Consider the following 15,170-nt stretch of genomic DNA (forward strand, 5'->3'; position numbering starts at 1 on the left):
GTTAAAGAGTTGGATTCCCATGCTAAACATGGACAAAGTTTCAAAAATTAAGTTGTACGTTTGAAGGAGTATTTTTGTTCCAAAAATACTCCTTCCGGTTTGTCACAAGTTTCGGAAAGTTTTTTTCGAGTATGGCTCTGTGTGACGTTAGATGGAGCGGAATTTCCTTATAAGGGCACTTCTGCCGGAAAGAGCGCGCGCTCCTGTAGAGCAGAGCACTGAGAGAGCACAGGCATTCACTGATCAGAGCGAGAGCGTCGCGAAATGTCACAAAAGGAGTGTGTTTTTGGTTGCCAGGGCAAGACAACCCTGCACAGATTACCAAAAAAAAACCCAGCATTAAGGGACCAGTGGATGGAGTTTATTTTTACACAGCATCAACGGAGTTGTGCAAGTGTTTGTGTTTGTTCCCTGCATTTCGAAGATGCTTGTTTTACAAACAAGGCCCAGTTTGACGACGGATTTGCACATCGTTTATTTCTTAAGGGATAATGAAGTCCCAACAAAAAGGGTCACGATCGTGTGTTGGAACCGCTGGAGGTGAGTAAAACTGCTTAAAATATCTCTGCCTCCTTGTTAGTGCGTCCGCCTCACCTGCCGGAGACCCGGGTTCGAGCCCCGCTCGGAGCGAGTCGTTGCTGCTGCTGCTCTCGTTCAGTTTCAGCCTTCACAGCTTCCACACGCTCTCAACGCAAAAGCTTACTCGCGCTCGTGATTCTTTAGCTCCGCCCACACGTCACGCCTCCAGTCGGTCGTGTTTTTTCCGGGAAAAATCGGTACAGACTATCTTTCTCTTATGAATATAATAAAACTAAAGACTTTTTGGAGTTATGAAGGATGCAGTACTACTCTATAGGTACTCAAGATTAACAGGATATTGAGTGAAAACGAGCATTTCACCCCCCCTTTAAGACATTTACCACCACCTACCTGCAGTTTTAGTTTATTATTTATCATTTCATTAAAGAAGTCATTTCATTATTTCCATAGTAATAATAAAATACAATGAATAAAATGAATTATTAAAGATATAGTTCACCCACCCAAAAGGCACAACTGTGTCATCATTTACTCACCCTCATGGTACAAAAGTGTATAAGTAATAAATTTTATCAAATAAAAAATATTTCTTGCTAAAACTAAATTTTTTTTATGTCTGTTTGATGATATACACAAAAATTGAAACACTTCAAGTTATATTTTGGGAGTAATTTTAAAAGCCAAATTTGATTTGCGATTAATCGCCACATCACGAAATTAGACAACATTTTAATCTATTATTTTCTTTTTTTACATTATCAAAAGCTTTCGTTTGCCTGTGATTGAGGAGCTGCAGGACAGCTGAAATCACTAGATTATAAATGATAATTTATTTGCTCTGGAGGGGGTTCGACTCGTCCTCTCCAGTCGTTCCGCTGGATCTCATCTCAAAGCTCACGCTTTTCTTCCTTTCCGTCCTCCATCTCCAGGGAAGGATTGCTCACGATAAGGGGAAGGCTCTGAATTACCTTCCTGCTGCCAAATTCATGCTTGAGGAGAACATAAGCAGGCGAGACTGCGGAGCATGACGTTGTTTCCCCAGGCCCTCGATGCCCACACGCAAACACCTCTAATTGCATTCACGCACGTTTTGCAGCCGCATTTAAACAGGTGTATAGTAAATTATGCCACTCTCCGGATACAGTCGCACCAACCATGTGAAGATTTTTTCGTCTGTAATGCTTTGTGTTGCAAGCGTGATCTAATTTGCCACATTAAATAAACAGAAATCAAATGCAGATACCTCCTTAAAAACCAAATTACGCCTCGGAGTCAAGGAATAAAAAATTGCTTGGGTCCCACATGGGTAAATAATGAATGTAAGAAGCATGGCGAAATATACCAAATCTGCATTTAGATGGAAATGTTTTTACAAGCATAACCCCCTGGAGATTGGCCTTTTGTTTGAAATTCTGCCGTTGTTTTTAATCTTTCCTCATCCGTCTGAGGTCGAGCCAAAAAGAAGGTAAAATGCAGAGGGTTATAAGGCCAAAGACTAGCGAAAAATACAGCGACTGCTTGATGTATTGTGACTATTTGCCGTCGTCTTTGAACACCTGAAATGCATTAAGTGCTGTCAAAAGCCTTTATCAACCCAGAACAGGAAACACAAGGCAACAGCGCTCGAACGCATCTCCTACATGGACCTTTTTCCTTCTCTCTTTCTTTTTCCGAAGGGTAATGTAATTGGCTGCTTGCTGACAGTGGCCCCATTGTCTTCAATTACCCAGCAGCCACCGAATGACTGATCGATTGCGGGCCGGGGTTATGCTGACGAGCCGTGCCTTCTGGAGCGATTTCATTTATTCATTTCAGATATTTGAGGGAATTTATGAAGTAAAGGGCCTTTTATTACCACGCCAAATGAAATGAACACCACAATTAATGATGGGAAAACATAATAAAGGTGTGTGTGTGGGGGAGGGGGGGGGGTTAAAATAAAAATGAAAAATGTGCCTGATACTGTCAAGTGAAAAAGCCAACTACTTTCTTCACACAACCTTGGTCTTAATAGTGACAGACATTATCCGGTGGTGTTTATGTGTGCTTATTTCTATGGATTCTATGGATATGTAAGTACACAGGTCAGGAAAATATATAACCCTGTTCTAGTGGTTTTTGGATACTTTAATAAAAAAATCTTACATATTGTGCCTTTAAGTGGGGCCTCAAATGGTGTCTTTCATCCTCCTCCATGACGGACACGGCTGCCTCCAAAACCGTGTTTGAGAAGTGGAATCATTGGATTCAAAGTGAACAGGTGTGTTAATACAGTGGCAAATGCACGCGGGCCGTCCTAATGACATTCCCTTTCTGAAAGCGTCTCGCATGAGATGCTCTCCCCTGGAAACCCCCCAGAGGTTCCCGCCATATTCACAGCGCCATGAATATTAACCGAGCCCAGGGTGTCTGAGCTCAATATCTCCTGTCTTCCTTCCAGTCTCTTGCTCAAATACACGCACATACATAAAGATACTCTGAGTCCAGAGGCTTGACTATATTTCCTGCTCTCTGCTAGGTAATGGCACATTTATTTAGTGCGATATGGGGATCCAACTTTACCCAAGTCCCCTTCACATAAAAAGATATACCCACATAAACTGGGGCAGCAGCTGCGTGACTTATGCATGGCTAAATATTTGAGTGCTGTAACATTAAAATTAGTTGGCACTGGTAAGGTTGAAACTAATTATTTATGGAAATAGCAGACTGATTGAATACTGTGAATCAATTAATACAATTTTTGTGACAATTCAATCCTTTGGGCATAAAGTAAATTTTTTATGTTCCCATTTTACATTTTAAGAGAAAGAACATTAGAGGCATTAAATGGCTCAGTGGCTTACAAGCAGAAAACCAAACGGTGTCAGGGTAAATAAATAAATCTTTATCAAATTAAATTATTTAAAAATAAATGTAAAAAAAAACCTTTACCATTTGCACTGCCCTTTGTAAGTGTTTTAACACTAAATAACTAACTAAATAAAAATGAATCATTAAATCTTTATATAATAAAATTAATTATAAATAAATGTAAAAAAAAAAAAACTTTCACATTTGTCCTGTTTCCATGCTAAATAAAATTCAAATCAAATTTTCCAATTTGTTGTATTAATATTTTTTATTGCATTATATATATATATATATATATATATAAATATATAAATATATATATATATATGAGTAAACCACTTAGTGGCTTTCATTCACAAAAAAACAAAACTACACACAAACTACACACTTTCATGCTAAATTAAATTAAATTAAATTAAATTAAATTAAATTAAATTAAATTAAATTAAATTAATTAAATTAAATTAAATTAAAGTGTTAAAAAGTAAATATTACGGAGCCCCGCACATGGCATGCAGGAACAAATTGTAGGCTATTGTAGGCCAAACTATTTACTAATTTGTTCCCTCAATTTTCTCAATCGTGCGCACGATTTAGCAAATCGAGGGAATGCAATAGTAATCATGTGCATGTTTTAGTTCAGTGAAGGAACAAATTAGTAAATAGTAGATAAAAGCTGCACTTCAAAGATGGCCGCCAAGTGACTTGACTCGCATTAAAGAGAAGTCTTAACTAAATTAAAATAGATTGATGTTAAATTAAATGTAATAAGACAAATGTTGCAAACTAGTTAGCCACGTATAAAGTTGACTATTGCAACAATTCTGCAAAAAAATAATAATAATAATAATTAACACTCATGGCGACAAAGTGTCCTTATTTACACCATGGGCGTCCCATGAGAGCGGTATCGATGTAGAGTGAAGCTAAGAGGATGAGGAAATCTTCATGCAGATTATACACAGCCTGTCTCACTCATCGCAGATGAAGCTCAAAAAGAAAGATGAGTGTTGTTCTCAAGTGCCAGACCCAACTACAAGCAACCGGTGCAGATGGCAGCAAGCGGGTCAGGGACCAAGAGACTCCATGGCCCGGCCTGCAACCCTGCAAATGCACGATAAGAACCCGATGTGTCTGAAATCAGAAGAGGCCGGTCTGTGAAACAGTGCATGCAACACAGCCTTGCCAAAAGTTCTGACTTGGGACCTGGTTTTGCATGGTGAAGCATGAAGCATTTGCTTCTACAAAAGGTTTTTGACGGAGTAGGATTCAGTCGGCACAAGCTATGCGTCAGCGTCAGCGTCTTCCATTTTCACGGCACGTGGGCACGTATCACCGCCGCTGAGAGCCGTTGCAGGCATTAGAGTGAGTGATGACAAGTCTTTAGGTGGCAATGTGAGGAAATGAGGCTTTCTGCAGATGAAAGTGTTCCTCGCGCATTCCTATTTACTGCAGATGGAAGCGGCGGAGGGCCGAATGCAGCCGAGGGGGATTTATCAGCGATGTCCAAAAAGGCTCATCAGTGGGAAAGGTGAGAAAGGGTTGTGACGGTAATTACCACAAGATGAAAGGACAAGAGAAAACCTGTTTAAAGGGATGGTTCCCCCAAAATGTTTTAATTCTGGCATCATTTACTCCCCTTGTTCCAAACCTGAAGGCCTGCTTTTTTTCAGTGGAACAAAAAATTATGTAAAACAAGAGTGTTTTGAACTTTTTGTGCATCCAATGAAGGTCAGTGGGGTCCAAAATAAAAATAAAAATAAAAAAGGTCATCATTGAGTTTCACAGCTAGACAGGCAGAACAATAGATAGACAGACAAAAGATAGATAGATAGATAGATAGATAGATAGATAGATAGATAGATAGATAGATAGATAGATGGATAGAATCGATAGATAGATAGATAGATAGATAGATAGATAGATAGATAGATAGATGGATAGAATCGATAGATAGATAGATAGATAGATAGATAGATAGATAGATAGATAGATAGATAGATGGATAGATGGATAGAATCTTTCAAATGCAGGTTACAGAATAGTAAACCATATCAATAAACTGTAATAATCTAAAGAACATTTTGTGCAATGGAAATGTTCCATGGATGTTAAAGGTTCTTAATGGAACCATCAATGCCAATAAAGAACCTTCATTTTAGGAGTGTAGGTTGAACTAGTTTCATCTATTGTGGGTGAAAATTGCACTAATTCAGCAGCAGATTTTGGACATTCTGAGATTTGGAAAAGTTGTTACTGAGTCAACGAGGGCATGCGATTGACAAGTACACTCCCACGACCGAATGGATAAGAGTAGATGAATGCTGAGATTCAGGAGAGAATGACTCACCATGTTCCAGGGTAAAGAGCAGACACACAGCCAGGAGAGACTGGAGCACAGTCAAGCGGAGCTCCCCCAGCATCCTAAAGAAGAAACACAAAGAAAAAGAGAGAGAACAGTGAATTGATTATACATTTTGGTCATGTCAAAACTAATTATGTTCAAACGATCAAAGACTGCAAGTGCATTTTCACTCTTTTCAGTTTATAGGAACCAAGTAACCCTTTCAAAGGCTTGATAGGTTACAGTATTCAAAGCAGGCCTCTCAAATCTCTTTATATCCTGTTAAAAAAAAAAAAAAAAACATTTGTTCTGAACTCAACCTGACTTATCCACCATCTGGGTATGTATGTTAAGCACAAAAATGTTCAGTTATTACTGAAGTAAAAAAAAAAAAAAAACAGCATTTTTACCAGCATTATTACAGGATGTAAACAGTAGTGAACAACAAGGTTGCTTTTGTGAAGCTTTTAAAAGCAAGCATATTTTGTTGTTGTTGTTGTTATTGTTGTGGTAAATCAGTTGCAAATCAAGCAAGCAGATCAAATCTCAAGATAGAAAAAAAGATCAAGATGGACAGAATGATAAACAGACGAACAGAACCCTGGAAAAATACACAGGCATGTAGATAGAATGACAGACAGACTCATGAACAGAACAAAGGATAGATAAACACATAATGACAAACAGATCGACAGACAGAACAAAAGGACTATCGGAGCGACATAAAGGACCATGGTCTGACAGACAGAATGACAGACAGTTCGACAGACAAAACAAAGGACTGACAGACATAACGACAGACAGAACAAGGGACTGACAGACAGAACGACAGACAGAACAAAGGACTGACAGACATAACGACAGACAGAATAAAGGACTGACAGACAGAACGACAGACAGAACAAAGGACTGACAGACAGAACAAAGAACTGACAGACAGAACAAAGGACTGACAAACAGAATGACAAAGAACAAAGGACTGATAGTTCGACAGACAGATCTATAGACAGAACAAAGGACTGACAGAGCTACAGACAGAACAAAAGAGTGACAGACAGATCTACAGACAGAACAAAGGACTGACAGACAGAATGACAGAAAGAACAAAGGACTGACAGACAGATTGACAGACAGAACAAAGAACTGACAGACAGAACAAAGGACTGACAAACAGAATGACAAAGAACAAAGGACTGACAGTTCGACAGACATATCTACAGACAGAACAAAGGACTGACAGAGCAACAGACAGAACAAAGGACACATTGACAGACTAAATGACAGACAGAGTGACAAACAGAACAAAGGACTGACAGAGCAACAGAAAGAACAAAGGACTGACAGACAGAACGACAGACAAATTGACTGGCAGAGTGACAGAAAGAACAAAATACTGACAGAGCAACAGACAGATTAACAAACAGAACAAAGGGTTGACATACATACAGAATGACAGACAGAATGAGAGACAGAACAAAGGACTGACAGATAGAATGACAGGCGACAGACGGACAGATCGGCAGACAGAACAAAGGACTGACAGACAGACAGAATAGAATAAGAGACAGGTAGACAGAACAGATTGACAGAGCAAAAGATGGATAGATAGACAGACAAAATGACATAACAAAAGATAGATAGACAGACAGACAGAAAGAAAGATAGAACATTAAACAGGCAGGCACAACAAAAGATTGAGAAGGATAGATTAAAACACAGCAGACAAATAGATAGACTGAGCAACACACACAATGGCAGACAGAATGATAGACAGAACAAATGACAGGCAAATAGAACAACTGTTAAACAAAACAACATACAAATATACACACAGAAAAGCAGATAGATAGACAGACTGACAGAAAAACAGAACAACATACAGACAGTTAGACAGAACAGATATAGACAGAATAAGACAAACAGAGAGAATGATAGACAGAACAAAAGAAATACAGACAGACACACAGAGAACGATCTGCCTGACCACCTGAGTTCCCATACAGAATATTGTGAATAATGTATTCTCGAATTTAATTATCTTTGATTTTGTCTGAAAAGTGAATAGATGCACATAATAAGACTTTGCAACAAAACAGAGCTAGATATAACAAATAACTACATTTCAATAAAGAACGGCTTTTATAACTTACATTAATTACACAAATCCAAAACCTCAACCAGGTTTGCTTTTTTTAGGGTCACTGAGTATATGAATGTCTGACAGGCCCATTCTGGATTATTACAGGCAGAAAGTCTTTAGTACAAACCAAGTGTGAGAGAGACAAAGAGCCAGTAGTAAATAATAGATGCTGCAGATCGGACTCGCTGTGGCCAAGGGCGAAACACAAGCCTCTGTCTGAGAGATTGGACACGGATAACCAGTGTACGTTACAGCAGACAATTCACCTGCTCTGAGTCAAAGACGAGCACAAGGACAAAAAGAGAGATGATCCATCCAGCGCATCAAAATGAATGAGACAGTCAGTTCATTTGCGGCCACACAGTCGATTAATCAAAATTAATTTGTTCTCATCTGATGGGTTAAATAGACAGCATGTTAATTCATTCAAAGCTGGATCTTCCTTTGTGCATTGTTCTGCTCGATTCCTGATCATGTGACCTGCAGAAATCTCCATCTCAGTGGGGAATCATGGGAGTCTATCTCGTAATTGTATCTGCAGGTTGGAGCTTTGCAGTTTTCGCTGGCTGTCACAGGCAGGTGACAGATGACAAGCCGAAAACCTCCTACATGGAGGTAGGCGAGCAAACGCGTACACAAACAAACAGTAAGACAAACCCACACACATACTAAAAGAAGCGATACTCGAACAAAAGGAAGCCGACACGCTTGTAGATAAAGGATCTGGTGGAAGGTTTGGCGTATAAAAGCACACAGACACATTGAGTCCCTTAAAGCTCAGTCCATGAATCTGTTTGTATCGTCAAAGATTTTCTCTCACAAAGGTTTTTGAGGAGAAAAGCATGATTTTCGATGCTGCCCACTTCGTATTCACTGTGGGAAGGCGATTGTGCGCTGGCATGTGCTAATCCTGCTGTTGTCTTGCCCAGCCTGGGCTCTCTGAGCCTGACAAAACATCATGCCAGACCTCTGTAGACTCCCACAGCCTCCGGCCTCCGTCAACTCATCCTGAGTCTTGTTAGGGCTAAAGCAGGCATCAATACTGCCCATACCTGGGGTTTGTCCATGTGAGACTAAGTTAAGTTTTTACCTGGTGGACATTAAACAAGCCAAAAGAAATCCCATAGAGTTACACTGACAAGAGAGAAAATGATAGACAATCTGAATATATTTATATTGATAAATCCTGATTTTAAAGTTATAATTCTAAATAAACAAATGTAAATAGTTACTATATACCAGTTAATGTAAATATATAGATACAATTCTAAAAATATAAATGTAAGTTTTGAATATACAGTAAAACATATGAATTAAAAAAAATGGGCCAATTCATCAGCCTTGGAAATACACTGGTTCACAAATGTAAACACACACACACACACACACACACACACACAAACGTATGATACATCCATAATTAGTATTTATATATTCAGGTGTGTATCCATATATTTAGAAACAAATACTAATATTATATATATATATTAGAATTATAGCTTTATATTTAGTTTTTTTTTATAATTCTTTTCTGTTTGGCCATTCACAATACTAATATTCTAATACTCATAAGGTCATACAATTATATATATATATATATATATATATATATATATATATATATATATTCCTAATTAATAAGAGAGGAAATTGCTTTGGATAAAAGTTTCTGTTAAATAAATAATTCAATATAAAGTTTAATGGTCAGTAAAACAATAAATAAAATAAATACATAAATAAACAAAAATAAATAAAGAAAATAAAATAAAAATAAATGTGTGTAAAATACATTTATATAAAATAAAATAAAAACTTTTTTTATTAATCTACAAATTAATTAAAATAAAAATTGCTATTTTAAATTAATATGTACACTAATTATTTATTTGGTGTTTTGGTTTTAATTTGGAGGTGTTTTTCTCTGGACAAAATAAAAAACAACAACAACTGAGAATTGGGACACTTATGAAAAATCTTTTACTTTCCATGTATTATGATTTGAGAAAGAAATAAGAATGTTCTTAGATTTTTTTTTCTTTTTTCTTATGGGCAAAAACTCAAGGAGAGCAGTTTCAAAACATCTTAATGCATCCGTCATTGGCAGCCTTGCCACTGTGAGTTACTGGACAGTCATGACTCAAACCAAAGTGTCGCTCCCTCATAAACGCACACATATACGCCACACTTCAGTTAAAACACTCACACAGGAGATATGAGCATCCTTTTCCCCAGAGTTTCCTGTAAATGTCTTTTACATGGTACATTTGCAAAGCGGGTCTTTTATCGGCTTCCCATGCAACGTTTATTGTAACTTTTCACTTTGTCTCTACAAATCATGGCGTTTCTCTAAGACAATTCATGAGTGGGTTAAAAGCTCACGTCTAAACCCACAGATCTCCATTTGTGATGCAAGACAAACACATTGTGCCTTGAGGGGCAGCATAAATGCACCAAATAAGCAAATAAATGAATCACAGCCATTCATTTCGGTGTGATTGTGTGCAACAGAAAAGAGCAAAAGAAAACCATATGCGCCACAATATGAGCACTAAAATGGTGAATTCTGTCTATTATTGTTGGGTTGATACAGATGGTGGGTCACCCAGTCTCTGTTAGCGATGACGCCAGTGTCAACACAGACAGGAAGTGTCGATCACTCTGGGAAGTGACCTGGTCCTGGGGGTTGAGAAGAAAAGAGAAGAACAAAAGGAAGACTAAACAAAACAACAACAGACCAGCATTCATTTCCATGCCACTGCAGACTGATGAAAGCTCTGAACTCTCAGTGTGAGCAGCCTCTTGTGAAACTCTACCAACTCTAACCAGTTTAACTGAGATGATTTTCCTGGTATGGAAACAGCACCTGCAGCAATCGCAGAGATATACAAAGGGTAGAGTGAAGTACCCGCCACACTGCCTCCCTCCAGGACATCTACACCAGGTGGTGCACGAGGAAAGCCTGCAAGATCATCAGTGACTCCAGCCACCAAAGCCATGGTCTGTTCTCTCTGCTGCCCTCAGGCAGACGGTTACGCAGGATCCGATCATGCACAGGCCGACTGAGGGACAGCTTTTTCCATCAGACTATCAGGCTGCTGAACACTCAGAACTGACACTTACACAGCACACCACTCTGTGCATACCATTCACCATGCACTTTAACTCCACCACTACCACAATTTTTACCAACTGGACTTCAATGTACTGTAGCATGCACTGCACTTTAACACAATAATACTTCTATTTACCAACCATCTCATTTACAACCAATCTGAGTACTTTTGTGGATTATGTGGATGGTTACGTGTATTATATATACACTATATACAGAACGCCGATCAATAGAATGACAGACAGAACAAAGAACAAAACTAATGATAAATCGATAGATGGATAGAACAGCCGATAGAAAGAACACAAGAATGATAGACAGAATGGCTACGGATACAAACAAAAGAATGATTATTACGTAAAATAAAATTATATCGAAAGATAGAAAAATAGAACAATTAATAGTGTATATAAAACAAATTATCGGCAGATTTATAGAACTACAGAATGACAGACAATAGAAATAAACGAACCAACCAACGAAGGAATGAGTGAAAAATGATAGATAGATAGATAGATAAAACAACAGAATGATAGGTAGAACTAATCGAGCGAAAAATAGAGCAATAGAACAAAATAACAATCGACCGTATGATAAACGGAATGATAGAATGAGCAAACAAAACAGAACAAAACAAGTAAACAACAGAAAAACTCACAAACGACCGTTATGACGACGCACAAATGATAGGATGAATGAACAAGCAAATGATAAAATGTCAGAACAAGTAAAAGAAAACAATACAACGACAAATAAAATAATCAAACGACAGACAGAGCGTACAAACAATAGACAGAATAAACGAATGAGTGAATTATAGAACAACAGAACTAATGATAAACAGAACAAATGAACGATAAATTGGTAGAACAAACGGCGAATGGTAGATGAACTGAACAAAAGTGTAAACGATGGATGGATGGATGGATGGATGGACGGACGGACAGAAAGCTAGATAGACAGACAGACAGATAGATAGATAGATGAAGCAGTGAAAAATACAATGGATAAACGATCAATAGATGATCCAAAATGGATACTAATAAACTACCAAGATCAACAGAGGCAGGATTTAATGGGTGAAATCCAATGGAGAGAAAGAAAGAGAGAGAGAGAGAGAGAGAGAGAGAGAGAGAGAGAGAGAGAGAAAAAAAACTTTCGTAACAATTTTGGAATGGGATTGTGTGAACACCTTTACCACAATTAAAAAGTACAGCAACTCTAATTTACACATTCAATAGAACAAATGAGAATATGAACCAGTCTGTGATTTGGAAGATATAGAGTGGCACGCAGAAGCAGGATACTGAAGCTGAGGCTTCTGCCATCTGGGACGAGACTCTTTCTGCAGACGCATTCAGACTAGTCACTCCAGCACACCATATGGTCTGACGCACAACACCGGGGATACTCCATTCCCTGACCAGCGGAACGGATGAATATTTAAGATGTTTGCACACATTGCTGGCATCTTAGTCAAAAATTGGATTCGAGTGGATTGATATACAAAAGTCTGCATCCCACCCCATTACTGGTCTTTCCAGCATATGAACATGCAGGTGTGTCCTGCATTCGTCTGGCAGCATTACGCATGTTTTGTGTGTGTGTGTGTGTGTGTATTCTCTTTAACTGACATGAAAAGATGCAATTAAGCAGGAGACGGGCAGAGGCGGTCGACACATTAACACTGCGCTAGTGCACGGATGCCGTCACCCACAGACACGAGCTGAAGTGGTTTTCACACATCCCGTTCCCTGATCTCAATGAGCATTGATTGCCTTTAATGTAGCAGGATGCTGCCAGCATGCGAATGAAGGAACGGGAGTTCGCTTTCACCAAGAGAGTGTCAAAATGTCTGTTCATTTCACTTGTATCCCTTTCGTCCTTATGATGTTCAGAGACCTGTCTCTAACCCTGCTGAGTTAAAATAAATAAATAAATAAAGTGTTTTTTCCTGCATCTATATTGAGAGATTTCGGCACAGTAAATATTTCTGAAATATCATGTCTGTGTGGTGTAAAAATAGAAGACACAACTCAATAAATAAATAAACTTGATAAATCTTAGAGGCTCAATTTGCCTTTGTATTTTATATCTGAAATAGTATGCAATATTAGAATGATTGCATCCCAAATTATAGTATGTTGAAAATAGTAGGCCAAAATGCAGGATTATGATGAAGGACTACTTCTATTACATATGCATGAAAAGATAAAATGCAAACTGAGAAATATACATAAATATAGATAGTATGTATAAAGTAACATGCAAAGTTATAGAATTACTGCAAGCACTGAAAATAGTATGCAAGAGTGTGCACCCTAATATAATACGCAAGATCAGAATAAGTGCAAGTATTGAAAAGAGCATGTCAAAGTGTGCTATTATGCAGGACTTTATACTATTTCTATGAAGTATGTAAACCTAAAGTGCAAAAAAGCAAACTCTTACATGTAAAAAGTGCATGTATGCATGCACACTGTAATACACTGGCTTCCAATTTAAACATACACTGTCGGAAGTAACTACAGTGGTTACATGAAATGGCATTACGTAATTTAGTTACAAAATAAATGTAAATATAACAGTTACAGTTACAGAGAAAAAAAATGTGTAATTAAATTACAGTTACTGAAAATGTTAACGATTACAAAGGCGGTAATATTATGCAAGTGTGCATGTGTTTTTGTAAGAAACTATAAAGATAGTATGCAAACCAAGACATCACACAGAAAGCATGTATAAATGCACACTTTGAAAATACCAAAAAATTGAGGGGCACAGAAAAAGGCTGGGCTCGGGATGTTTGAAACCTGGATTCAAACTTGCATTTCCCAAATGAGCACCAAAGCTCAGTGCATCTCACGTACGGACCACTAAGCCACCACTCATTCATCTAAACCCAAATGAAAGGAAAATATTGATTTCAGTTAACAAGCACCGTTGAGTAATTTGCTTTTTATAGATCCTAGAAAGAACATCAAGGACAAATTGTGGCATCAGACATCCTCCCAACTGCTACCTATAAGTGATTGACTATACCTTTTCCTTCATTCAGACGGGCCATCCAGAGCTTGGCTATAACCACGTAACTGGTGGAGGGAGCTGACTCATCTCCAAGAGGACCGAAAGAAACGAGTTTCTCCATCTCAGTGAAGCCGAAGCTGTAGCATTGAAAAAATGAGGTGAAAGAGAGCTTACATAGAGAGAGCTTGGCAACAGCAATTTCAAACATTTCCTGCTTTTAATTTGCGCTTTCAGGCGCGCCGACACTTTTGACAGACGACAACGAGAAATATTTAACTTGCTCTTCTGTGCATCAAGGTCCCTTTGGCTGCTCCCTGTGGAATCAAAAACGACTAGAAAAGCACCGTGAGACATGTAGACGTCGAGAAGTTAGTACAAATGACATGTGTGTACTTTGAGCGTCACGTGCTTGACCGATCAACAAAAAGCACGGATGAAGTCGACCGCAAAAATTCGGCAGGTTTCAGTACGGAACCGCTGTGGGAGATAATGACCAACAACAAATAGCAGATATACATGACCCAGCTCTGGCTGTTTCTGACTGGGAACTGTAAAGATGCCCGAGTTAATCAAAGTTCCCAGACTGTCGGCTTTGACTCACAGCTAGGAAACGCGCATCAGAAACTTTGGCTTTGAACTCAGAGCCACGCTTTCCAGAGCACACATGAAAAACCTAGAAAAAAAAAAACCTTTGTGCAACAGGAAACTTGTGTTATGTCGCCAAATTCTGTAGATGCAAGACAGAAATTGAGAAAACGCCATTGCAGCAGACATCAGGCAAAGATTACGGCATATGTTATGTGAGAGATTGAGGCCTATCGATACCACCCAAGTTTCTGGATCCTTTTGTGATCTTCCTTATAAATGAAGGCACCTTTTTATACCAAGTTTGAATTTTTGGCATGAGAAAAATGCTAAGCAAAACATCATCAACTCTATGAACTACAGGTTTAGTAATTCAAAAATTTGTCACTTTAACGATAACGTACATCTGTGATTGTTTTAGCTGTGGTGTGGACTATGCTATTGTTTATTGTAGAGTTCAAAGATTAATAAAACTTTATGGTCATTGGTGTGAACGTGCCTTTAAAGCTTGTAATGGGAAAGAAAGAGAGCACACAGAACAAGAAAGAAGGGTTTGAGAGATATGCAGC

The 15,170-nt window shown here is 38.3% G+C and overlaps 1 protein-coding gene across 1 annotated transcript in view; it reads right to left on the reverse strand.

Moving 5' to 3' along the window:
• Positions 1-15,170, reverse strand: part of LOC113081494 (neurocan core protein-like) — a gene marked incomplete at its 3' end in the record, with an annotated part of 44,915 nt that overhangs the window by 5,082 nt on the left and 24,663 nt on the right. The window contains exon 2 of the mRNA XM_026253556.1: positions 5,744-5,817. Coding sequence (XP_026109341.1) covers positions 5,744-5,816 — 73 coding nt within the window. The remainder of the gene's footprint in view (positions 1-5,743; positions 5,818-15,170) is intronic.

This window comes from Carassius auratus, unplaced genomic scaffold (genome assembly GCF_003368295.1).
Source record: "Carassius auratus strain Wakin unplaced genomic scaffold, ASM336829v1 scaf_tig00034501, whole genome shotgun sequence".
Classification (NCBI taxonomy): Eukaryota; Metazoa; Chordata; class Actinopteri; order Cypriniformes; family Cyprinidae; genus Carassius; species Carassius auratus.